Source organism: Dasypus novemcinctus, chromosome 16, assembly GCF_030445035.2.
Source record: "Dasypus novemcinctus isolate mDasNov1 chromosome 16, mDasNov1.1.hap2, whole genome shotgun sequence".
NCBI classification, from domain to species: domain Eukaryota; kingdom Metazoa; phylum Chordata; class Mammalia; order Cingulata; family Dasypodidae; genus Dasypus; species Dasypus novemcinctus.
This window is the reverse complement of record NC_080688.1, coordinates 52,663,879-52,690,476: the sequence shown is the minus strand read 5'-3', so window position 1 is coordinate 52,690,476 and position 26,598 is coordinate 52,663,879. Positions and strand designations below refer to the sequence as shown.

At 40.0% G+C, this 26,598-nt stretch overlaps 1 protein-coding gene across 1 annotated transcript in view; it reads left to right on the top strand.

Moving 5' to 3' along the window:
• TPGS2 (tubulin polyglutamylase complex subunit 2) overlaps positions 1–26,598 on the top strand; it is a 60,176-nt gene that overhangs the window by 20,386 nt on the left and 13,192 nt on the right. Inside the window, exons 3-4 of the mRNA XM_004473930.4 lie at positions 15,562–15,649; positions 18,279–18,407. Of these exons, the coding sequence (XP_004473987.1) occupies positions 15,562–15,649; positions 18,279–18,407 (217 nt within the window). The remainder of the gene's footprint in view (positions 1–15,561; positions 15,650–18,278; positions 18,408–26,598) is intronic.

The following is a 26,598-nucleotide window of genomic DNA, read 5'->3' as shown; positions in this document are numbered from 1 at the left end:
TCATTGTTTTTGTTCATTGTCTTGCTCATTGTTTGTTTTGTCTTCTTTAGGAGACACCAGGAACGAAACCCAAGACCTCCTGTATGGGAGGCGGGCTCCCAACTGCCTGAGCCACATCTGCTCTCCTATTCCTATCTTTTGAAGCTTTTTATCAAGTAAGGATGCTGGATTTTGTGGAATGCCTTTTCTGCTTCAATTGAGATGATCACATGGGTTTTTTTCCTTCAATTTATTAATGATAGTATAGTACGTTGATTGATTTTCTTATGCTCAACCACCCTTGCATACCCGAAATAAATGCCACTTAGTCGTGATGTGTAAGTCTTTTGATATGCTGCCAGATTCAATTTGCAAGTATTTTATTGAGAATTTTTGCATCTATGTTCATTAGAGAGATTGGTCTGTAATTTACTTTTCTTGTAGTGTCTTTATGTGGCTTTGGTATTAGGATGATATTAGCTTCATAAAATGTGTTGGGTAACTTTCCCTACTCTTCAATTTTTTGGAAGAGTTTAGACAGTATTGGTGTTAATTCATTTCAAAATGCTTGGTAGAATTCACCTGTGAAGCCTCTGGTCCTGAATTTTTCTTTATTGGGAGATATTTGATGATGGAGTCAATCTCTTTAAATGTGGTTGGTTTGTTAAGTTCTCATCTTTCTTGCAGTGTCAATGTAAGTTGTTTGTGCATTTCTATGAATTTGTCCATTTCATCTGTTTTGTCTAGTTCGTTGGCATACAGTTTCTCATAATATCCTCTTCTGATCCTTTTTATTTCTGTGGGGTCAGTCATGACTTCCCCCCTTTCATTTCTGATTGTATTTATTTGCTTCTTCTCTCTTTTTTTCTTTGTTAGTCTAATTAGGGGTGTCAATTTTATTTATCTCAAGGAAGCACCTTTTCATTTTGTCGATTTTCTCTATTTGTTTTTGTTCTCAATTTCATTTATTTCTGCCCTAATCTTTATTTCTTCTTCTTGCTTTGGGATTGGTTTGCTGTTCTTTTTGTATTTTCTTTAGTTCAGGAAAATCTTTGAGCTTAGCTCTTTCTTCTTTTTTAATATAGACATTGAGGGCTATAAATTTCCCTTGCAAGACTGCCTTCACTATATCCCATAAGTTTTGATAAGCTGTGTTCTCATCTTCATTTGTCTCTATATGTTTACTGATTTCACTTGCAATTTCTTCTTTGACCCACTGATGATTTAGGAGTGTGTTGTTTAGCTGCCACACATTTGCGTATTTACCTTTTTCCTATCTATTACTGATTTCCAGTTTCATTCCATTATGATCTGTGAAGGTGCTTCATATAATTTCAGTCTTTTTATATTTATTGAGAGCTGCATTGTGCGCTAACATGTGGTTTATACTGGAGAAAGATCCATGGACACTTGAGAAGAATGTATATCCTGCCTAGTTTGGATGTAACATTCTTTGTATGTCTCTCAGGTCTAACTCATTTATCATATTGTTCAAGTTCTCTGTTTCCTGGTTTATCTTCTGTCTAGTTGTTCTATCTAATGATGTGAGTAATGTGTTGAAGTCTCTTATTATTTTAGAGATGTCTGTTTCTCCCTTCAGTTCTGCCAGAGTTTTTCTCATGTATTTTGGGACACCCTGGTTAGGTCCATAGATACTTAAGACTGTTATTTCTTCCTGGTATGTTGTCCCTTTTATTAATACATAATGACCTTCTGTATCTTTTATACTTTTTTTGCATTTAAAGTCTGTTTTGTATACTAATTTAGCTACCCCTGCTCTTTTTTGGTTACTATTTGCATGAGGTATTATTTTTTTCCAACCTTTCACTTTCAGCCCGTTTGTATAGCCGAGTCTACGGTAAGTCTCTTGTAAGCAGCATATGGATGGCTCATGTGTTTTTATCCATTCTGTCAGTCTATATCTTTTGATTGGGTAGTTTAATCCGTTCACATTCAATGATATTACTGTAAATGCATGATTTACTTCCACCATTTTATTCTTTCATTTTTACATCATATCATATTTTCGTCTTTTTACTCTTTTGGTTATTCTTTCTGCTATTCTTTCTTCTATACTCTCCTCCAAGTCTCTCTCCTGTCTTTTTCTTTTAGGTGCTAAGGCTTCCTTTAATATTTCCTTCAAAGCTGGATTCTTTTTTATTAACTCTCTTAATTTCTGTTTGTTTGTGAATATTTTATTACTCACCTTCATATTTGAAGGACAGTTTTGCTGGATAAAGAATTCTTAGCTGGCAGTTTTTCTCTTTCAGTATCCTAATATACCATACCACTGTCTTATGCCTCCATGGTTTCTGATGAGAAATCTATGCTAAGTCTTATGGGATGTCCCTTGTATGTAATGGTTTGCTTCTCTCTTGCTGTTGTCAGAATTTTCTCTTTGTCTTTGACATTTGACATTCTGAGTAGTATGTGTCTTGGAGTAGGTCTATTCGTATTTTTTTTTTAAGATTTCTTTCTTTCTTTCTCCCACCCCTCATTGTTTTGCGCTCAGTGTCTGCTGCCTGTGTCCATTTACTGTGTATTCTTCTTTGTCTGCTTGTCTTCTCTTTAGGCGTCACTGGGAACCGATCTTGGGACCTTCCAGAGTAGGAGAAAGGTGCACAATCTCTTATGCCACCTCAGCTCCCTGGTCTACTGTGTCTCTTATTATCTCTCTTCTGTGTCTCGTTTTGTTCCTTCATCTTGCTGCACCAGCTCTCTGCATGGGCCAGCCCTCCTTCAAGGGTCAGCACTCCTGCACAGGCCAGCTCTTTACTCGGGCCAGCTCACCACATGGGCCAACGCTCCACATGGGCCAGTTCACCATGCAGACCAGCTTGCCTTTCACCAAAGGCTCTGGGAATCGAACCCTAGAGCTCCTATATGGTAGATAGGAGCCCAAATGCTTGAGCCACATCCACTTCCTTCTATTTGGATTTATTCTGATTGGGATATGGTGCACTTCTTAGATATGTAAATTCATTTCTTTCATGAGAATTGGGAAATTTTCAGCTATTATTTCCTCAGATACTCTTTCTGCCCCTTTTCTCTTCTCTTCTCCTTCTGGAGCTCCCATGACAGGTATGTTGTTGGGTTTTGTGTTGTCATTCAACTCCCTGAGCCCCTGTTCAATTTTTTCCATTTTTTTCCTCTCTTTAATTTCAGCTGTTCTGTCCTCAGTATCACTTATTCTTTCTTCTATCCTTTCAAGTCTGCTGTTGTATGCCTCTAATGTGTTTTTCATCTCACCTATTGTGTCTTTCATTCCCATAAGCTCTGTTACTTTTCTATTCAGGATTTCAAATTCTTCTTTGTGCTTGTTCAATGTCTTCTTGAAATTATCTCGTTAGCCATATTTCTTTCAACTCATTGATTTGATTTTGGAAATTTGTGTGCATCTCGTTAATCAGTTCTCTCAAATCTTGCATCTCTTTTGGGGCTTGGATATATTCCTTTTCTTGGGCCATGTCTTCCATTTCTTAGTACAGCTAGTAATTTTTTGCTAATGTCTAGGCATCGGAGGAGGCTGTGTATTACTGCTGCTCTTTCATTCTTGGTTCGACCTGGATCATTAGGATTGTGCCTGTTAATTGCTCAAAACTGGGCCCTGAACCCAGTACTGGGCTGCCCCTTCCTAGGCACTTGGAGAGGGAGGCTATAAAGGCCAGAAAAATCTTCCTTATTTATAATATTTTTAATTTTCTCATGTGCATTTCCTTAGTCTGTGAGCAGATGGCATTCTTTGGCAGCCCTGTCAGTTCAGTGCCTGGTTGGAGTATGTTTGCTTCAACACAGACCAGATCAATGTGATAGAGGCTCCTGCCTGGAGGCTAAGAGCCTTGTAATTCAAACTTTCTTAGAAACATTTCTCCAGACTTCTCTGGCAGCCCCCTCCCTTTTCCCAGGTAGGAAATAATTCCACTCCCCCCTCTGTTCTCATCAGTCAATCCCAGTTAGTAGAGAAGGAGATTGGGATCTCTTTAGTCTGGATTTCTTTAGTCCCTTGCTGGCTCCCAAGTCAAACAATGGCCCAATTCCACCTGCCTGGAAGGACTCATGGGACACAGCAGACTAAATTTGTGGGTCAAAGCTAAGTCAGCCTTAGGTTGTGTCTCTTCCTCTCCTCTTTCCTAGAGAGGTGCATCCTCAACCATTAGTCTTGGCTAGACGAGAGGGAGATTGAGAGGCAATGGGTAGTAGTCCTGGGATCTCTAAAGAGTCCATTAACAGTAAGTAGTCCAGGGATTCCTTAAAATATATGTCAGATGTATTAGGTATGTGCATTTTTCTCAGGAGGGATTTCTTATTTTCAGATCCCCAAAGGAGACCTTAACCCCAAAAAGCTTAAGCTTTTCTTTCAAAATAGAGACAATGAGTCATGTACTGTTTTGTTACCTGCTTTTGTTACTAACAATGGAGGGCAGAAGTTTTGAGCTGGTCTGGAATTCCACCTAGATCACTTCCTTACCTGGTGGATTGCCGAAGAGCATGTTTCCACAGAACGCTTAGCAGGGCATGGTGTCTCCTGGTTTGTGCCTGCTTTCAGAAGTACCTGTACCAGGGAGCAGGATGATCCCAAGGTGCTGGCAAGTCCCACTCCTCCAGAGTACTGACCCTAGAGACCTTTCTCATGGGAGACCTGCCTGCTTATGGCAGCCTGGAAGGCTAAAAGAAGATAGAGAAAAAGAACAGAGAAAAAAGATATATCTCCTTATGCCATTCTCCATAGGAGAGAGGAAACACTGGGCAGTGACCAAAGCACATGAATGCAGAGATTGAGTGCTCTTGGCTACTCACTATGGAGCACTAACATCAAGATTATTTGAAACAGGGAAGTGGACTTGGCTCAATGGTTAGAGAGTCCACCTACCACTTGGGAGGTCCACAGTTCAAACCCAGGGCCTCCTTGACCCGTGTGGAGCTGGCCCATGCACAGTGCTGATGCGCGCAAGGAGTGCCCTGCCATGCAGGGGTGTTCCTGCATAGGGGAGCCCCAAACGCAAGGAGCACGCCCCATAAGGAAAGCCACCCAGTGCGAAAGAGAGTTCAGCATGCCCAGGATTGGCACTGTAGACACAGAGAGCTGACGCAGCAAGATAACGCAACAAAAAAAGAGACAGATTCCTGGTGCTGCTGACAAGAATACAAGCGGACACAGAAGAACACACAGCAAATGGACACAGAGAGCAGACAACTGCTGGGGGCAGGAAGGGGAGAGAAATAAATGAATAAATAAATAAATCTTAAAAAAAAAAGATTATTTAAAACAAGTCACTTGTGGTAAAATGGGGTAGGCCCAATGATGACAGAGATACTTTTGTAAATTTAACAATCATTTATTCATTCAAGGCCTTTAGGCAAATGGAGCCCTCTGGGAAGCTTGTTGAGATAAGATGCTACAGCATATGATATAGGAAAACAGCCTAGAGTAGAAGACTTAGGCCAGCTCTGGGTGCTTGGCCCCAAATAACTTCTTTGGGTCTTATGTTCATGTCTGTAAAATAGGTGGTTTGGAATCAATGTTGTCAAAGAATTCTCCCAGCTCTAATCTAATCTTTTGCATTTCTATGGTAAAAATTCAGGAAGACTGAAAATCTAAAACCTAAATGACCACATGTCTTTTATAATCTCCTAAATTAAGAAGAAAAAGTGAACAACCTCTTCCATTTTAATATATTTTACCCCTTTTTGTTCTTTAAAAAGTAGTTTCAATCTGCCTGGTTGTATGCAGTTGTATGATTCATATTCACTATGCCTGCTACCTGCCTTTTGTAATGACAGTAGTAGTAATACCTAATATCTACACTGAGCTTTTCATCTTTCAGGTACCATAAAAGTATCTGCCTCTTCATTCTCACAGAATCCTAGTGCCAAGAGAGTTCTATTATTATGAAGCATTGCAGTGACATTTTATAGTTGCAGAGTGCCCTGCAATTTTTAATTGGTTAGACTTTTCAGTCCCTAGATAAAAATTCATTTTACTGATGATGAAACTATGACCCACAGAGACCAAATGATTTGATAGAATAATCCCTTTTTCAGCCTGGCTTTTTCTACAGTCTACAGAAAGTGGGTTCTGAACCTTATTGCAGCTCTGTACCTCACCTGCCCCTGTTGTGAATCACTGTAAGCATTCCTGGTGGGAGAAATGAGCCTGCAGATACCATGTCACTAGTGATTCCCTTACCTCCTGCTCGTACTCTGCCCCTGTTCTCCAATGGCTAGTCCCTATCTCTCCAGGGCTTCAATTCCTTGCTATACACTGGCAGCTTCCCTTTAGGGTATATAAATGCTCAGGTTTTTCACATCTCTTTAAAATTTAAAAACAAACAAGCAAAAAACAACGTTGTGTCTCATTCTAACTTGGCCATTTTTTCCTTTACATAGGCAAACATGTAAAAAAATCATCTGAATAAGAGGTCAGCAAACATTTTCTTTGATGGGCCAAAGAATAAATATTTTAGACTTTGTAGGTTATATAGTCTGTATTGCAACAACTCATCTCTGCCATTGTAGCACTAAAAGCTATAATGAATGAATGAAATAAATTGAGGATGAATGGGCATGACTGTGTCAATATTTATAAAAACAATTGGCAGGCCAGATACATCCAGTGGGCCAGCTTTGCCAACTCCTTGCCAACTACCTTTCTTCACTTCCCAGTCACTCTTCAGCCTTCTACAACCTCTTTTTCCACCACCATTCCATGGATAGCACTCTGTCAAAAATCACCAGAAACCTTTTCATTGCCAAAGTAGTCTTCATCTCACTTGACAACTATCCTTCATTTTTCTCTGTCAGCCACTCCCTTCTCAACCTAGCTCTCTCCTCCCTTGGATTCTAAAGCACCACCCTCCTCTGATTCTTCCCCCACCTCTCTGACTGATCCTTCTTAGTTGTCTTTGCCCCTTGTAACTCAACACTTGTCTCTTACAAACTCGCCTCTGTAAAATTGGGAATATGTTTGACTTGAAGAAATGTAATATAACTTAAACAAATAGGAATTGATTTTTCTCACATAACAAATTACTGCAGTTGGCTTATCAACCCTGACAGTGTTAAACTGCTATCTCTATAATTCTTTTGGCCTTTTCCTTCATGGTGACAAAATGATTTGCTCAGCCCCACCTATCACCTCCAAGCTCAAGGCAGGAAGAAAAGGAAAGAGATCTTCCCACCTGTATCTGTCACCTTTTAACAGAAAATGGAAAGTTGTCCTCCTCAGTGGACTTCTCCTTACATTTTAAAGTACAGCACTAGTTGCAGAGGAGGTCATGAAAACAAGTATGTAAGTGGGCACTTTGCATCTCAAGGAAAATTAGTTTCCTGTCAAAAAGAAAGAAAAGGAAGATGTATTTGAATAAGCAACTCACACTTTGCCACAGTCTCCTAAGCATTTTGCCTCATTTCTTTCTCTGTTTCTAGCACTCAGCCCCTTATTTATTCCATAATTGATGCTTAATAAGTGTTGGGTAAATGAATAAGTTAGACTTAAAAAGTCAGACTGTCCAGGTTCTTTTCCATGAGCAGTCCTTAAATTCAGTCCTGAGAGTGAGGCTGCCACACCATATCCAAAGCAAAGAGGCTGCAAATGTTATAAGCCTTCTGCTCTTGAAATTTCAACTTAGCCTAGTGTTGCAGGGTGCCTACAAGTTACCTCCTGAGAGCCTCTATGTTGTTCAAATGTGGCCACTCTCTAAGCCAAACTCAGCATATAAATGCAATACCTTCCCCCCAGCATGGGACATGACTCCCAGTGATGAGCCTTCCTGGTACCAAGGGATTACTACCAAGCACCAGCTGTTGATGCAACTGGAAAAAGACCTTGAATAAAAGGGGGAAATGGTAAAGACAAATGAGTTTATATGGCTAAGAGACTTCAAAATGAGTTGGGAGGTCATCAGAGAGGTAACGCTTATGCGTGTCTCAACAGGATCTCATAGACAGCTGAAGTAGATACTACCCCAAATAGTGGGGCTCCTGAGGGCTACAGAGACACCCAGGTCCTACAGTCATGGCGGATAGCTCCAGAGTTTGGTGCCTTGCCAGTGGGCCCTACTTTGGAGTTTGTGCTCCTGAGTGTGACAGAGTTGAACTCAGTTGTGACTTCTCTACATATGCCTCCTCTGTCCCTTCTATCCGAACCTATAATTGGTGCTGGAGTTGGTAGGTGTAAATCCAAGAGACTTGAATCTCTGGGCTGTCCATGTGCCAACTGGAACCTGAGCCTCAGCGGAGTTGCAACACCTACTCTCCAGTTCATTGGACTCACCCAGGACAGCTAACAAGGAGGTAAGGATGGACAACCAGCACACCAAGGAACCAAGAGAGTCTATAGCTATAAGCAAGAGAGTTCCATCTATCAGCCATATGGGATTGAAGCTCCCTCTCAATTAGAGGTGGAGGGGTCATCACCATCCCAGAATCTTCAGGATTGAGGAATAAACTATGGACTAGAGTGGACTGAATGGTATCCTACTATTGACTTATTGTGGTTCTAGCAATGGAAGAAATTATATCATTGATGTGGAAACAGTGGCCACTGGAATTGCTGAAGGAAGGGAGAGGGAAGAAGAGGTGTAAAATGGGGGCACTTTCAGAACTTGAAATTGTCCTGAATGATATTGCAAAGACAAATACAGTACACTGTATACCCCGCCATAACCTACAGAATGGAGTGGGAGAGAGTGTAAACTATAATCCATGCTTAGTGGCAATGCTCCAAAATGTGTTCATCAATTACAATGAATGTGCCACATTAATGAAAGAAGTTGTTAATGTGGGAAAAGTAGGAGGTATGGGGAGTGGAGCATATGGAAATCCCCTACATTTTTTAATGTAACATTTTATATAATCTATGTATCTTTTAAAAATAAAAAATGTATTTAAAAAAAGGTGCTGCAAGTGCAAAGGTTTCCCCCACGAATCCCCCCAGTTGTAAAATCCTGATGATTAATTATGCCTGGGATATTATTGTTCTGGAGATGGCCATAGCTCATGTCTGCTATACACATAATGACGACAGGCCAATATTTATACAATTTCCTACCATGTAATTTTAGAGGGAGACTGATGGAGAAAGGAGTTGGAGGAGAGTATGCTGCATCTCCTGAGTACTAAGCAATTCAGTTCTAGCTGCAAACTCTCAAACCCCAATCAGCATGACTAAAGATTCCAGTTAACCAAAACCTCTATTTCTCTTAAGGAATTTGAGAACATACTTGAATTTTCCCAGGACCTCACCCCAATCCTCTACAGCTCATCCAGATTTTCTTTCCATTGCATATGATGTCCTCCCTGAGAGGAATTTCAGTAGATGCACTTGTCCTTATTGCCTCATGTTTGCAATAATGTTTTAGTGTTCCTCTTTGCCATCCCTTTCCTAGATGCTCTTCATCTGGCTGTAAGTCACAAACATGGAGAGCCTGCCCAGCATAGAGAAGCACCTATAGAAACCTTCATTTTCATGCTCTGGTCTCATTTGCAGGACTGACTCTGCATCTGCTACCCATTGCCCTTCTCTGACGATGTAGCATTTAAAAGAGGAAGGAGCAATGAGTGCAGGATTTCCCAAAAGTAGAGAAAGTGAGCCGAAGGCAGTGGACAACACTTAGCCCTTCACCTCAGACTTTGTCAGTGTCCGTGAAAGTTTTCTGGGAATCTAGTTAATAGCTCCCAATGGAAAAGAGTGGTTCAAACCCTTCTCTGATGAAGCAGTAACAGCTTGTGGTGTACTTTTTCTAAGGTAGCTTAATGAAATAACTTTCTTGGAAGGAGCAAAAATATTGAGACTTGGGAGCTATGTAGCAGAATCATCACTGGGATAGATAAAGATTGCAATACCGTGTAATAATACCACCATTATTTTATATAATGGTCAACAGTGTTAATCTCTCTTCTTGACTTTCTCCCCAAACCCTTTCTTCAATTCTGATACCCTCATCATAGTCCTCCCAGTACCCCTCTTCTGTTCACTTCCTGCCAGTCTTCTTCCTTGACAACCCCCACCCCTTTCCCCCAACACACACACACAAAACAAAAGACTAAGAATAATTTGGGGGAGGAGAAGCCCTTTGAAATGGGCAGATTCCTCCCTAGAGAAGAGCACACTCTTTCCATGTTGCCCAGGAGAGAAATCAAAATGGCATTAATTCTGAATTGCTGGCCAGGCCAGAAAAAACACTGAAACAGTATCCTGAGAGCCCCAATCAGTAGAGCTAACATAGAGCTAACATGGTAGGAAGGGACTGGATATTGCAGCATCAGCCAGGATCCCAGGCAAAAGCCCCAGGGAAGGGGGTTCTGGGATGGTGCAGTCTACAGCAAGAAAGCAGCATAGTCAGGGGCCACCAGGGATACAGTTATACCATTGTACTCGACTGCTTTGAAACTAGTCAAATTTGATACTTGACACATTTTGACATGGAAATTCTGTCCTGTTACTCGTCGCTTGTTTGGTATGGTGATGGGCAAGCTAGAACTTGTCAGTGTTGGTTGTCTTGTGACTCACTACCCTTTCCAGCGGAAACAAAGGGTCACACATTAGTCATGCGGTAGCTCTTGCCCTGTGCACATCCCATTGCAGTCTTATCTTAGCTTCTGTGTTCATTTTGCGTATTTTTGCTTTTTTTCCCCTCATTGTGGGTCCTAAGAAAATGAGCAGTGATAGCACTGGGCAGAAAAGAAAATTACTTTGCACCATTGAGCAAAATAAATAAATAATAGGTAAATATGACAGTGGTACTTGCATTACTGATCTTGCTAGGGAATACAGTATGCCTAGAATAACGGTCTCCACCATCATTAAGAATAAAAAAGCAATAAAAAAGGCTGATGTTGCAAAAGGAGTTAAGCATTCCCAAACACTTGAGGCAGTTGAAAAGCTGTTATTAATTTGAGTAAACAGGAAGCAGTTAGCAGGTGACAGTGTATTGCAAGTCATGATATATGAAAAAGTGAAAATGTTGCATGCCAGTCATTTGAAAAACAAACCAGAATGATGTGACGAGCGTGTTGAAGTATTTTAAGGCCAGCCATGGCTGGTTTGATAATTTATAAAGAGGACCAGCATCCAGTGTCGTGAGGCACGGTGAGGCAGCGAGTGCTAATAAAAAGGCTGCTGATGAATCCTTCAGTGAGTGAATTTCAAGACTATGTAGAGTCACCAAGTTTTTAACTGTGATGAGACCAGAGTATTTTGGGGGGAAAAATACCAAGTAGAACCTACATCCCAAAAGAGAAGAAAGTATTACTAGGACAATCCATGGGTCTGGAGGTTGATGCTGCTGATGTTGAGGAGTTAGTGGAGGAACATTGTAGAGTTCAGCACTGAGGAGCTGCAGGAGCTACAGAAGGAGCAGCAAGAGGTGGCTGAAGAGATTTTTTTCAGGTGAGGAGAAGATAAGGGAAAATATCCCCAGTTCCTTCATAAAAGAAATGTGTGCAAAATAGGCGGAAGTTCAAAACTTTGTGAAGAAGTACCAGCTGGACAAATCTCTGGCAAGCAGAAATGTAAATTTATTGAATGACCAAGCAATTCCACACTTTTGAGGAATTCTGAAAAGAAGACAGAAGCAGTCCTCATTGGATACTTTTTTAGTGAAGGTGACAAAGAATGTATCAGAGTCTATGGTGCAAGTTGAAAAAAAGACAAAAGGGAACAAACACCTGAAATGCAAGTGCCTGATGTTCCTTTGGAGGGGACTCTCTTTCCAACACTCCATGTAACCTCTCCTCACTACTTTCTTCCCACCATCACATTAGGCCATGGGCTCTTCTCAGTACAGGTAAAATGAAGTTTTTATTTTACTTAATCTAAGTATTAATTTTTTAGGTTTATTTATCATGTAAAGTAATGATATACACTATCTTTTTATATATTGCCTTAAAAATGTGCACTGTCTTTGGTTTAGGAACGCATTAAATTTATTTACATTATTGTTTATGGGAAAAATATGTTTGGTTCTCATCATTTTTTGTACTCATTGCACTTCCCAGAACCAATTAATGACAAGTACTGAGGTACCACTGTATTAGAATGACAGTGTGGGACTAATGTTTTTATGAGTTTGTTTTGCTTAATGTTTTATATATTTATCAATTTTAGTATTTGAAATGTGTTAAATATTTCACTGATTTTTTAAAAAAATTTTTAATGAATTCCTGATAGTTTTTAAAATATTGGTATAATATCAAACTTTCTTTCTTGAGTGAAATAAATACTATAATAGTGATTATAATAAATGTTATAATCACTACCACTGGAATTATCCAGCCTAGCTTAAAGATGAAAAATGCCAGGTAGCCTACCAGCCCTTCTCAGCTGGATTCTTTTGAATCCCCATTAAGAAAGGTTAGTAGACAGTAGTTTCCTTGTCTTTACCTTCAGAAGCCACTAATCACCAAAATCACTGAGTAGATTCTGGCCCCAAAAGGCCACCAACAGACCAAGAACCTTGTCAAAACACTGATAACTGTAGGCTTCTTGTGCCAAGGTCCTGGGTGTGAGAAAAAGCCATTCTGCATGCACACTTTTTTCTCCCTAAAAGCACAGAAAAATAGCCATACAGGAGGCACTAGGGGGAAGCCCTAAATTCCAGATAACTTACTAATTAAGAAAATAAATAAATTAGCCCAAGGAGTCAAAGAATCCCTTAGGTTTTATATCTGTGAGATTGGGAACTTAAATGGTGAAGAAGGAAAAAAACAAAAGTGGATCAGAATGCATATTTTAGTAGTTAGATAAAGGAACCTAAAAACTTATTTCATTAAAATGACAGCTGCTGTCCACTTAGTAACCTAAAATCATTGGTTAAAATCACCTGTGAGGGGGAAGTGGCTGTGGCTCAATCAGTTGGGCTCCCATCTACCATATGGGAGGCCCTGAGTTCATGTCCTGGGGCCTCCTTGTGAAGGCAGGCTTGCCCTGCACGCTGCGGAGAGCCACCTGTCCTGCAAGCACCACGGACTGCCGCCTGGCCCACAGGCGCCGCAGAGAGCCGACTCAGCAAGGTGATGCAACAACAAAAAAAGGGAAACAAGACAAAAAAAAACTCAGAAGAGAGCAGTGATGGACACAGAGAGCAGACAACAAGCAAGCTGTAAGGGGGGGTGGGGAAATAAATAAAATAAATACAGACACAGAAGAATGCACAGTGAATGGACACAGTAAGACAGCATGTAAAAAGCTGCAAGGTGGGGGGGTGGGTAAAAAAAAAAAGTCACCTGTGAGCCTGAAGCTCTCTTCTCATCTATAGTTCTTGAAGATGCTGTGGCCTCAAATCATAAAAATTATCCAATTGTCTCCTCTCTTCCTTCCAAGCCAGCTCACACCCTTTCCCACTGCCAATGTTTTGTAGGTTCAATCTTAGGGATTGTTCTTAAACCTAGATTCACAGAGTTTTAGTGATATTCTCATGGTCACTCAGCTAGTGACAGTTATCAAGTGAATCAGATCATCCTGCTAAATCATACTTCCTCACACATTGGATAACTATAACTGACAGGATGACCCAAAGCAAATGTGATATAGGCAGTTGTCAGTGTCATGTCCCAAAAGGGATCAGTAAGCTAATTTTGATGGAGTTACTAACATATTGCCACTTTGCCTCTGTCCATGTCAAGAAGTCAATCTAAAGGGCCCAGGTTAGGAATTGGAGAATTCATCCTTCTATGTGCACCAGTGGTTGGAGTTAACTAGAGAATATTGGTCAGCCATATGCACAGAAGTAAAGGCTACTTAATTAGTAGGTTATTTAGAATTTATTTTTTTTTCTTTTTAATTTTTTATTGATTTTGTAAAAATATTACATTAAAAAAAATTATATGAGGTCCCATTCAACCCCACCACCCCCACCTCACCACTCCCCCCCCAGCAACACTCACTCCCTTCATCATAGCACATCCATTGCATTTGGTAAGTACATCTCTGGGCATCTCTGCACCTCATGGTCAATGGTCCACGTCATGGCCCATACTCTCCCACATTCTATCCAGTGGTCCCTGGGAGGATTTACAGTGTCCGGTGATTGCCCCTGAAGCACCATCTAGGGCAACTCCAAGTCCCAAAGGTGCCTCTACATCTCATCTCTTCCTGCCATTCCCCATATCCATCAGCCACCATGTCCACTTTTCCCATTCCAATGCCACCTTTTCTCTGTGGGCCTTGGATTGGTTATGTCTGTTGCACCTTTATGTCAGGAGGAGGCTCAGATTCCACATAGATACTGGATGCACTCCTCCTGCTTTCAGTTGTAGGCACTCTAGGCTCCATGGTGTGGTGGTTGTCCTTCTTCAACTCCATCTTAGCTGAGTGAGGTGAGTCCAATAAATCAGATTGTAGGAGCTGGAGTCTGTTGATGCTCAGGGCCTGGCTATGCTATTGTCAGTCCAGAGATTAAAATCCCCTAAATATATCTTAAATCCCAACAGCAACTACAATTCCAGTAAAGTAGGATGAAAGTCTTATGAAAAGAGATCCCATCTGAGTCCAGTTCCATCACACAGAAACACCAGCCCCAAAGAAGGGCCATCTGACATGGCAGTGAACCCCGTCTGCCATGACCATAGAACCCGTGGGTCTCTTTAGCCCTCAAAGGAACCTACACCCGGGGATTGCATCCACTCCATCTGTCTCCCAGACTCTCCTCAGCTGTGCACAGGGGCAATCCTTCTGACAGCCTCCAGACTCTTTTTTAGAGACTCGTAGCCATATAAACTCACTTCTGCTTTCCATTGCCCCCTTACATTAGGTCAAACAGCATTTTAAGGTCATGTTATTATATGTAGACAGGGATATTCTGCTGATCCGTATGGAATCTTTAATTCAAGGTCATTTTCTAGTTCCATCTTCAGCTGGTATTTGGTAGTGATCCCTCGGTGCCAGGGAGGCTCATCCCCGGGTGTCATGTCCCACGCTGGGGGGAATGCACTGCATCTACATGCTGAGTTTGGCTTCGAGTTAGGTTATTTAGAATTTAGTACTCACTCTGAGAATCTCTTGAAAGGGTAGCTTAACTCCTCCTTTGTTCTATCATCATCAGTGTGGATGATTTGCAATCCATATGAAATATTTCTTTATATCCTATTGTACTTTTTTACTTTCTACAAACCAGCGAAACTATCACAATAACTTCACTATATTTAATGCTCTAGAAGTATATACTCTTTTAAAATGTTCTCATTTCCTCAATAGTTTGTTTCAGAAAATAATTTATGATCATTGATCTGAAATATATGGCAATGATTGCTTTGCTTCCAAATCCTCAAACTTTGCTTAAATGCTCCACCTTCTCCTAAGTCTCCTCTTCAGCTAGTTCCCTTGGAGTTTCTCCAGATAGCTCTCCTTCGAAGCATTATCATGCCAGCACACACCTACTCTGCCTTATCTGGTGAAGCAAGAAAGAGATTATACCAGTGGCTCTGTTCTGTAGGCCCTAATTCTTCTCTAATAGTTTTATAAGGTAATTATCAGAATCTTCCTAGTTTGAGGATCTGAAATGTGGTAAATCAGATGCTTTGAAACATAGTCCTGTACTCTCTCTCCCATTCCTGCCCTAACATTCAGATGCTTTGTGATTGTAGAAAAATAGCTGTGTGCTGCCTGAGGATATGAAGAATTTTTACCTGATGACTAATGGCTTCCATATGACATGGAGTGTGAAACTGGATGGTGAGTCTGCCTCCTTCCCACAGGGGAGCATTTCCCTGGCTGAGGACAGCTCTGAGAGCCTTTTCAACTTTTGAGTCTCTGAATCTGGGATGGTTATCAAAGGCTCCTAAAGTGCAATGTCCAGAATTGTTATCATCTCCCAGACCTAACAGATACCGTTATTGCTTTACCCACCATACCACCACCACATGCCAGAGGATAGCCAGTACCTAACTAGAAGCCCAATTTAAAGGCTTCCTGTTTGGGGGTAGAGGAAAAATTTAATCAGTAGACAAAAATCCCAAGCTACCTCAAGCTTAAAGATTTCACTTCTAAACATACCAGTTAGAGTAAGCATCAGTGACAGCTTCTAGTGATCTCTTTCAGGGAGAGGGCTAGTAATCTCTTTCAGGGAGAGGAACGGCCATAAACTAGGGAGTGTGACTTGTGTATTATGATAACTGGCAATTGTTCTGCCATACAACCTCCTCATTCCCTTTTGGCCTCTGGCAGGGCGTGAAATGTGAAGGGCTAATATTATACAGGGTAAAAACTGTCTAGATCTAAGCGCCAGCTGTACCACTTATTAGCATGCTTCAGTTTCTTCACCCACAAGATAGGTATTAGAACAGCATCTATCCCGTAGTATTGTTGAGTGGGGTTGGTAAAGAGGGCACAGTTTACTAATTCCTGGTATATAACAAATGCTCAATGTTAGTCATGATAATGATTATTGTGATCATATTTTTTGAGACCTTTTACATCACTGGGGAAAGTTCATCTAGAAGAAGGGCGCACCAGAGGAGAGAAGATGAGAATCCGTCAGGCAGTTTGGTTGCCTGGTGAGGGCCCTTCTTACTCTTGCCAGTAGACTTCACTATCTCCTCTCATTTGTTAGAATTTAGCAAGAGTGAATTATTTCTTTTTTTTTTTTTAAGATTTATTTATTTATTTCTCTCCCTTCCCCTCCCCTCTCCCCCGCCCCGGTTGGCTGTTCTCTGTGTCTATTTGCTGCATCTGAATTATTTCTTTATCATTTATTTCTTCCATCATTAAAGGGGAAAAGCAACTAGAGATCAAACTTGAGTATATCCTCAAAAACTCTTATGAGAACAGCATCAGGAAAATATCTTTGCTGGCATAGCTTTTTCCCATGTATTGCTTCATTGAAAAGTACAATGTGAGCTCCACCTTACCAAACTTAACCCCCAACCCTTAATTTAAGCCTGGTTATTTTCTGTAACTTTTCCTTAAGAGAAAAATTTAAGGGTTGACAAATAAGAGTACATAGTCAGTTGAGATGAACAAGATGGATCAAGATTCTAGTTTCTTACTTCATTCCTGCTATCACAAAGACCCTAAAACCAAAGCCTTTCTTTCTGTCCTTCACATTGCCTTAGCCTAAGTCACCAACCTCAGTTCACAGGCTGTCATCTTTAGCAGGACAAAAACAATTTAATTGCAGATGTGGGAACACACAACTTTGTTAATGTTAGAGATCGCCGATACTTTGTGGACATGGAAGTCAGCTCTGCACATTTGGTAAAGTGTCCCCTAAAATTTCAGAAACTCAGAAATTCTGATCAAGCCTATACTACAAGGATTCCAAGATAAGAAAATATATAATTTTCTTCTTCCTTATTTATACCCTAATCACAAAAGACTAGAACTAAGCAAGAAGACTGCCTAATACTTTCTATGGAGTAAGAGAGACTGTCAAATAGAGAGGGAGACATTTCCTATCACAAAAACTTATAATAAGAAGAATAGAGAGGAAGCAGACTTGGCTGAGTGGATAGGGCGTCTGTCTACCACATGGGAGATCCACAGTTCAAACCCCGGGCCTCCTTGACCTGTGTGGAGCTGGCCCACACGCAGTGCTGATGTGCACAAGGAGTGCCCTCCCCGCGTAGGGGAACCCCATGCGCAAGGATTGCACCTCGTAAGGAGAGCCGCCCAGCGCGAAAGAAAATTCAGCCTGCCCAGGAATGGCGCCACACACACAAAGAGCTGACACACACACACAATAATAAAGAAACACAGATTCCCAGTGCCGCTGACAACAGAAGCAGACAAAGAAGAACACGCAGCAAATGGACACAGAGAACAGACAACTGGTTGGGGGGGGCGGGGAGAAATAAAATTTTTAAAAAAATAAAAGAGTAGAAGGTCACTATATAACCAAAGCTGTTAAGCCTTTGGAAAGTGTATCTCTTCATTCCAAATGCTAAACAAAGGAAGGAGGAGGGGAAATTTTTTTAATATCCTTTATCCTTCAAATGGAGCCCCTAGTCCAGATTTCCTAGTTCTTTTAAGAATTTCCCCTTTTTAAGTTTTAGTTAATGTATCAATAAAATTGAATTGTTTAAAAAAAATTTTTATGCAATATGCCACCTTTAACACCTACTGTGAGAGTCTTCATCACCCATGGCCCCAGTTGCTTTTGCTTATTTTGCATGAAAAGTTGGTGCTTAAGGGTATGTAGTGCAGTGTTCCTTTTCACTTTTCATCAAAATTCTTCAGACCTGGGACCAAACAGTAGCTGGGTATAGCTTAGTCAAGCATAAGTCTTTATGAATACCACTGTAACTAGACTGCTACTCCATGTAATTCTCTCTCTCTCTCTTTTTTTTTTTTACTATTCCTATAGAGCACACCATTCCTTTGGGCAGCATGGCAATTAATAGCATCTCAAAACTGACTCAACTCAACCAGTCTTCCATGTATTCACTCCCTAATGCACCAACTCTTGCAGACCTAGAGGATGATGCAAATGAAGGTATGTGGAGGAATTTCTGCTTAGAGTTAGAATTCAGCCTTCTTGCTTTCCTTTTATAATATTTGAAAACAATGAGAAGATACTGTGGCATTGTAATTTGTTTCCCCAAACCAGACCCTTCCCATCCATTGCTTCTTAGGACCCTGGGAGTAAAGAGGAGCTTGTATCAACAATGAAGTTTCATGAAAAGAATGCAGAGGTTAGGATGTTTGTCTGTTTTGTTCAATAATGTATTCCCAGCACTGAGACCAGTATCTGGCACATAGTAGGCACTTAGTGAATACTTGCTTTATGAATGAATGTTATAGAGCAAACTTCACTCAACATTAAATTATTAAGAGAATTCAGGGATCATGGCAGTCTAAATGTAGCTCCCTCCCTTTCCATTCCTACCTTTAAGCTATTTGCTACTTCTGAGTGAAATGGCTCAAATTTAAATGACAAAAGAAAGAAAGAAGACCTCTTATTAGTCAGCCAAAGGGGTGCTGATGCAAAATACCAGAAATCTGTTGGCCTTTATAAAGGACATTTATTTGGGGTAGGAGCTTACAGATACCAGGCCATAAAGCATAGTTTACTTCCCTCACCAAAGTCTATTTCCACATATTGGAGCAAGATGCTGCTGATGTCTGCCAGGGTTCAGGCCTCCTGGGTTCCTCTCTTCCCAGGGCTTGCTTCTTTCTAGGCTCAGCGTTTCTATCTTCCCAGGGCTTGCTTCTCTTTCCTCTGTGTGCTTCATTCCTAGAGCTCCAGCTTAAGACTTCAGCATCAAACTCCAGCATCAAAACTCCAACATTAAAAAAGCTCTAACTCTGTCCTTTGCCATGCCTTTTACCTGTGGCCCAATCAAAGCCCTAATCATAACTTAATCATGCCCAGGTACAGACCAGTTTACAAACATAATCCAATATCTATTTTTGGAATTCATAACTGTATCAAACTGATACTCTCTACCCTCTGAATTCCAAAAAAACATTACAATATTTTTTAAAAACCTTAAATTAGTAACAATGCAAATACTAAATCATATCACAATTAACTTAAAAAATACAGTTTTCTTGGGACAAAGTCCCACCTGGATATAGACCTCTGAAATTACAAAACAATTTATCTGCTTCCAATACACAAATGGGCAGAAAAAGGATAAACATTTTCATTACAATAAGGAGAAATTGGGAGGGAAACATGAGTCACAGGTCCTCTATAGTTCAGTAAACTTGTAGGGCATCCTCCATTCGATTTCAAAGTTTGAGAGTCATTCTTAAGATGATGATTTCTTCTCCTTGGTGGCTTATGGGAACCCACCCTTTCCACATGCTTGCCCAATGGCCATTTTCTTGGTTCCACCCTCATCAAGCATCTGGGTATCGACCAACCTCCAGACCTCACCCTCTGAGAGCATTGGGGTGACTGCCACACCTTACCCAATCTTTGGGTTAGAGTCTTAAACCCCCTAGTACAGTGACGTGAAGACAACATTCCCCCTAACCTTTGGCATATAGGCTCAACCCTCTCAGAGCAACAAGTTGACCACCTGGCCTTCCATAATCCATGGGGGATTGGTTCACCTCTCTCAGACCTGTGGAGTACTGACCTTAATCACCCTAATGCTTGGGGAATGTGCTCCACCCTCTCTGTACCCTGGAGCAGCAGAACTCCCCCAGAACATCAGGCAGGAACATCAACCCTCTTCAACTGCTGGGGCAAACTCACCCTCTCTGTACACATGGGTGGGGTTCCTCCCTTGGCCCAAGGTGATGTCTTAATTCCAGATCTCAGCTTCCGTGGTTTTCCTCTTGAAGTCATTTCCCCTGCAATCTCTCCTTTCCATGTCCCTTTTATTCCAGGTTGACAGTGGTTTTGTTCATACAGCTGTCTCAAAAAGTCTGTTAGTTTATCATACAGGAAGCAAGTGTCCAAGCCATCAGACACTTAAGACTTTCCACAAGTCTTTCCGACATAACTGCCTCTTCAGTCTTGATTTATAAGTTCCAAGTTTAGTTAAGTCCTCCAGAGGGGCACTTTCTTCTGGGGATTTGATTTCCAGAGGCTTGGAATTTCCAGAATTAGTTTCTGTTTTCTTTGTGCCCAACAGTTCAGTCTTCAGCATATTTCTCTCATCTAGCATTTTGCTATAAGCTGCAAGGAGAAGCCAAGCCACATTCTCTGGGTTTCCTTTGGAAATTTCTTCAGCTAATTGACCAGGCTCGCCATTTTCAAATTCTTCCTCCCATAAAGCACTTAGGTGTTAATCTTGCTAAGTTCTCTGCAACTTTAAAACATGGATCACCTTTCCTCCTGTTTCCAATAATAGTTTCTTCATTTACTTTTAAGGCATCATAAAAGTCTCTTTAGTATCCATACTGCTATCAACAGTCTCTTCAAAGCAATCTAGGCCTTTTCCATCAAGCATCTCAAAATTCCTCCAAAAAATACCCCTTAGCCATTTATAAAACCATTCCAGCATTTTGATAATTAGAAAAGCACTACCCCACTCCTGGTACCAGATTCAGTATTAGTCAGCCAAAGTGGTGCTGATGCAAAATACCAGAAATCTGCTAGCCTTTATAAAGGACATTTATTTGGGTAGGAGCTTACAGATACTAGGCCATAAAGCATAGGTTACTTCCCTCACCAAAGTCTGTTTCCACATGTTGGAGCAAGATGGCTGCTGATGTCTGCCAGAGTCCAGGCTTCCTGGGTTCCTCTCTTCCCGGGGCTTGCTTCTCTTTCCTCTATGTGCTTCACTCCTAGGGCTCTAGCTTAAGACTTTAGCATCACACTCCAGCATCAAAACTCCAACATTAAAAAGGCTCTTAATCTGTCCTTTTCCATGCCTTTTATCTTTGAGTCCCCACCCCTTGGGACTCAATACCCTAAGTGGCCCAATCAAAGCCCCAATCATAATTTAATCATACCCATGTACAGACCAGTTTACAAGCATAATCCAATATCTGTTTTTGGAATTCATAACTATATCAAACTGCTACAACCCCTATCTCACACCATATACAAAAATTAACTCAAAATGGATCAAGGACCTAAATATAGATGCAACAACCATAAAACTCCTAGAAGAAAATGTAAGAAAACATCTTCAAGATCTTGTGGTAAACCCTAGTTTCTTAAACCTTACACCCAAAGCATGAGCAATAAATAAAAAAACAGATAAATGGAACCTCCTCAAAATTCAACACTTTTGTACCACAAAGGACTTTGTCAAAAGGGTGAAAAGGTGACCAACTTTATAGAAAGTATATAGCAATCATATATCCATTAAGAGTTTAATATGCGTGATATACAAAGAGGTCATACAACTCAGCAATAAAAAGACAAACTACCCAATTAAAAAATGGGCAAAAGACTTGAAAAGACAATTGTCCAAAGAAATACAAATGGCAAAGAAACATTTGAAAAAAAAAATGTTCGACATCACTACCGACAAGGGAAATGCAAATCAAAACTTCAGTGCCACATCATTTCATACCTATTAGACTGGCATCTGTTAAAAAGTCAGAAAACTGTAAGTGTGGGGAGGATATGGAGAGATATGAATGCTTATTCATTGTTGGTGGGAATATAGAATGATACAGCCACGGTGTAGAACTGTTTGGCCGTTCCTAAGGAAGTTGAATATAGATTTGCCATGTGACCCAGCACTACCATCACTAAGTATATATCCAGAGGAACTGAGAGCAGTAACACTAATAGATATCTGCACACTGATGTACATAGCAGCATTATTCACAGTTGCCAAAAGTTGGAAACAACCCAGGTGTCCATCAACTGATGAATGGATAAACAAATTGTGGTGTATACACATGATGGAATATTATGCAGTGGTAAGAAGAAATGAAGTCATTAAGCATATGACAACATGGATGAACCTGGAGGACGTTATGTTGATTGTAACAAGCCAGAAACAAAAGGACAAATACTGTATGATTACACTCTTATGAACTAAATATTGTGTAAACTCATGGAATTAATAATTAGAGTATTAATAATTAGAGTTAATTAGAATAATTAGAAAATAGAAAGAGGATAGAAAATGGAAAGCTGAGGATTAATCTGTGCAGAATTGGTAAAATGGTTGTCTGTAAATCTTTGGAAATGAATATAAATGGTGAAAACATATCATGGTATTTGTAACAGTGCTATTGTATGGGTATGACAGTGGTAGAAAGAGAAAGTCTAAAATCATGTATATTACTAGAAGGAAAACTAAAAGCTGTAACATTGTATGGTACATGACAGTAAAACCTCATGTAAAACATGAATATGGGTTATATTGCATATATAAGACTGTTTTTGCAAAATATAAATACAAATATACTAAAGAGAAGGAAAAAGAATAGCAGCTATGTATAGCAGGAGAAGCATAGAGAGATTGAGAGATGATGAGTTTCGTTTGTTTTTTGTTTATTATTATTATTGGAATAATGAAAATGCTCTAAAAATTATTAAAGTGATGAATGCACAAATACATGATTACACCGAGTACCATTGTTGTACAATTTGGATGAATTTATGCTTTATTAGTATATACCAATAAAATTGATTTGTTTAAAAATATGAAAATTAAATGGCTGCTAAAATCTATGGACAACTTGGTATAAATGAGGACTTCAGTCAACTGTGTTTGGTTGCATATAACAGTGAATCAAATACAATATCCAAATCAAACGGGTTTATTTTTCTCATAAGAAATCTGGACCTAGGCTGGTATAGCTGCTTGAGAAAGTCAATGATAGTCTCTCTCCAGCTTCCAGAAGTATCAGCCTTTGACTCTGGTTTTCATCCTCATGATTGAGGAATGTGGTCTCTACTTCAAGACTTCAAGTATATGTTCCAGGCAGGAAAAAGAAAGAGACAAAGGCAAAGGACAGAAAAGTTCTTCTCAAAATATGTTCCTTTTTATAGGAAAACAATAGTTTTCTCAGAAGCCCCTCCCAATAAACTTCTACTTACCTCCTTTTAGCCAGAGCAGAGTCAAAACACTACCCATACTTGCAATAGAATCTGAGATGAGTATTTTTAGCTATGCAACATTGCCTCCTCAAACAGAATCTGGGCTTAATTAGTAAGAAAGAAAGAATGAATATTCAGATGAAGACTAATATTGTCTTCTATTCTAAGGCCTTTTGGTTCATTGAAGTTCTAGGAAAGGAAATTAATACAATGTGTATTTACTCAACTGGACAAGCAATTGGATAATAGCACCAAAGGCATCCAGGAACAAAGAAAGGAAAGTAATGGGTCCTGGGAAAAGCCTGTCACTCAGAGGTCTGTGGAACCCCTAAGGGTGGGAAGAAAGTCATATTAGCCTCACACGTGTGTTCTAGAAATAACCCCAAAAGGCAAAGGATTTGTTGAACAGACAGGCGTCATTTTCCCTGCCCTTGAGGCTGAAAGAATAGTGGTAGACTACACAACAGAGAGAATTCAAGGAGCTTCAGTAAAGGACTGAGCTAGGGCTAGAGACCAATTATCCTTCACAGCCATGGGGGTAAAGACCATTTGGCCTTCTGATGCTGCAGTCTTGAGGCAGAATTTCTTCTACCTTGGATAAACCTCAGGTTTGCTCTTAAGGTCTTTCAGCTGATTAGATGAGGCCCACCTAGATTATCAAAGATAAATCCTTTACTTACAGTCAGCTGATTGTAGATGTTATTCATATTTACAAAATACTTTCACAGTAGTACCAAATTATTGTGTAATTGAATAATTGAGTACAATAGCCTAGCAAAGCTGACACAAAATAATCACACCATATTCCATATTAACAAAATATGGGAGAAAATCCATATGATCATTTCAAAAGATACAGAAAGAGAATTTGACAAAATTCAATATTCTTTCATGATTAAAAAAGCAACAACAAAACACCCAGAAAATTAGGAATAGCTCCCTAATCTAAAAAGGAATCTACAAAAAAATCTACAGTTAAATCATAGTAAAGGGTAAAATATTGAATATGTTTCCCTTAAGACCAGGAACAAAGCAGAATGTCCACTCTCATCTCAATTTATTCAGCATGGTAATGGAGGTTCTAGCCAGAACAAGAAGGCAAGAAATATAAATAAAAAACATGAAGATTGGAAAAGAAAAAAATTGAACTGTTTCTATTAACAAATGTTATGATAGTTTACCCAGAATTAGTGGATTTAGCAAAGTTACAAGACACAAGATCAATGTGAAAAGATTAATTATACTTTTGTACACTAGCAACAAATAATTAGAAAATGAAAATTGTAAGCTCTTTACAATAGCATCAAAAAATAAAATAGTTTAAATTTAACAAAAGATGTGCAAGATATATACACTGAAACTATAAAGCATTTCTGAAAAAATTAAAGAATATCTTAAGAAATAGAAAAATATCTTTCTGTATTGGAAGACTCACAAATGTTAAATGTCAGTTGTCCCCAAATCCATCTCTAGATTCTGTTCAGTCCCAATCATAATCCCAGCCAGCTCTTTTTTTTTTTTAAGATTTATTTTACTTATTTATTTCTCTCCCCTTTCCCCCCACCCCAGTTGTCTGTTCTCTGTGTCTATTTGCTACTTGTTCTTTGTCCACTTCTGTTGTTGTCAGCAGCACGGGAATCTGTATTTCTTTTTGCCGCTTCATCTTGTTGTGTCAGCTCTCCGTGTGTGCGGCACCATTCCTGGGCAGGCTGCACTTTCTTTCGCGCTGGGCGGCTCTCCTTACGGGGTGCATTCCTTGCGCGTGGGGCTCCCCTATGCGGGGGACAGCCCTGCGTGGCAGGACACTCCTTGCACACATCAGCACTGCACATGGGCAAGCTCCACACGGATCTTGAACCGCGGACCTCCCATGTGGCAGATGGATGCCCTAACCACTGGGCCAAGTCCACTGCCCCAGCCAACTCTTAAGTAAAAATTTGATAAGGTGATCCAAAATGTATATGGAAATGCAAAGGATCTAGAATATTCAAAACAGTCTTGCAAAAGAAGAATAAATGTGGAATGCTTATGCTACCTGAGTTCAAGACTTACTATAAAGTGACAGTAAGCGAGATTGTGATACCAGCATTAAGGACAGACAAGTAGATCAATAGACAGAATAGAGAACCCAGAAATGGATTCACACTTATATGACCTTTTTGGTTTTCAACATAGGTTCTAAAGCAATACAGTTGGGAGGGAGTCTTTTCAATAAGTGACACTAGAACAGCTGGATATTTACATTAAAAAAGTACCTCACCCCCTTTCTAACAACATAATTTGAGATAAATCATAGACTTAAATATGAAAGCTAAAACTATAACATTTCTAGAAGAAAACATTGGGGAATATCTGCAAGACTTAAAAGAATATAGAAAGCAATAACCATAAAAGGAAAAATTGCTAAATTCAACTACATAAAAATTCAAAACCTTTATTCTTTGAAACACACAGGAAAATGAATAGGTAAACACAGACGAAGAGAAAATCACTGACCATGAACTTGTATCCAGAATATATAAGGAACTCCTACATCTCAATAATAAGAAGACAGTTTTTTAAAACAGCAACAGATTTCTGTGTCACCAAGTAGGAAAACTTGAGTGAATGTGGGAAAAGTTACTGGAAGTGCCTGCCATACTATAACATTATTATTCTTAGGAATGAGGGAGAAAGAAGTACTCTCCTATGGTACAAGAGGAAATGTGAGCGTGTTTGAACAGCAATATGGCAATATCTATTCCAGTGCAGAGAATCTTTCCCAGATAAATGAAAGCACCATAACATAAGAACAGGTGCAGAAGTATTATAGCAGTCACAATAGAATCTTCTTAGGTGAATGGATATTGATAGGGGAATGGTGGAATAAATTAGAATACAGATTATCAGGCAGCCATTAAAAAGCTAGCAGGTTTCCACTCAGATGTGTGAAAATCTTGGAAGTTGCCACTCTTGTCTTTACAACAAGAAAAAATGGTGGGCAAACTGAAAATCAAAAACTTTTCTAAGGTCCTTCAGACAACTGAGATCAAACCAACTTGAGGCAAAATAATGCCCCAAAAACTAGAGAGAGGGAAGCAGACGTGGCTGAACTGATAGAGGGTCTTCCTACCATATGGGAGGGTCCAGGGTTTGATATCCAGGACCTCCTGACCTGTGTGGTGAGCTGGCCTACATGTAGAGTTGCCGCACGCAAGGAATGCCATGCCACGCAGAAGCG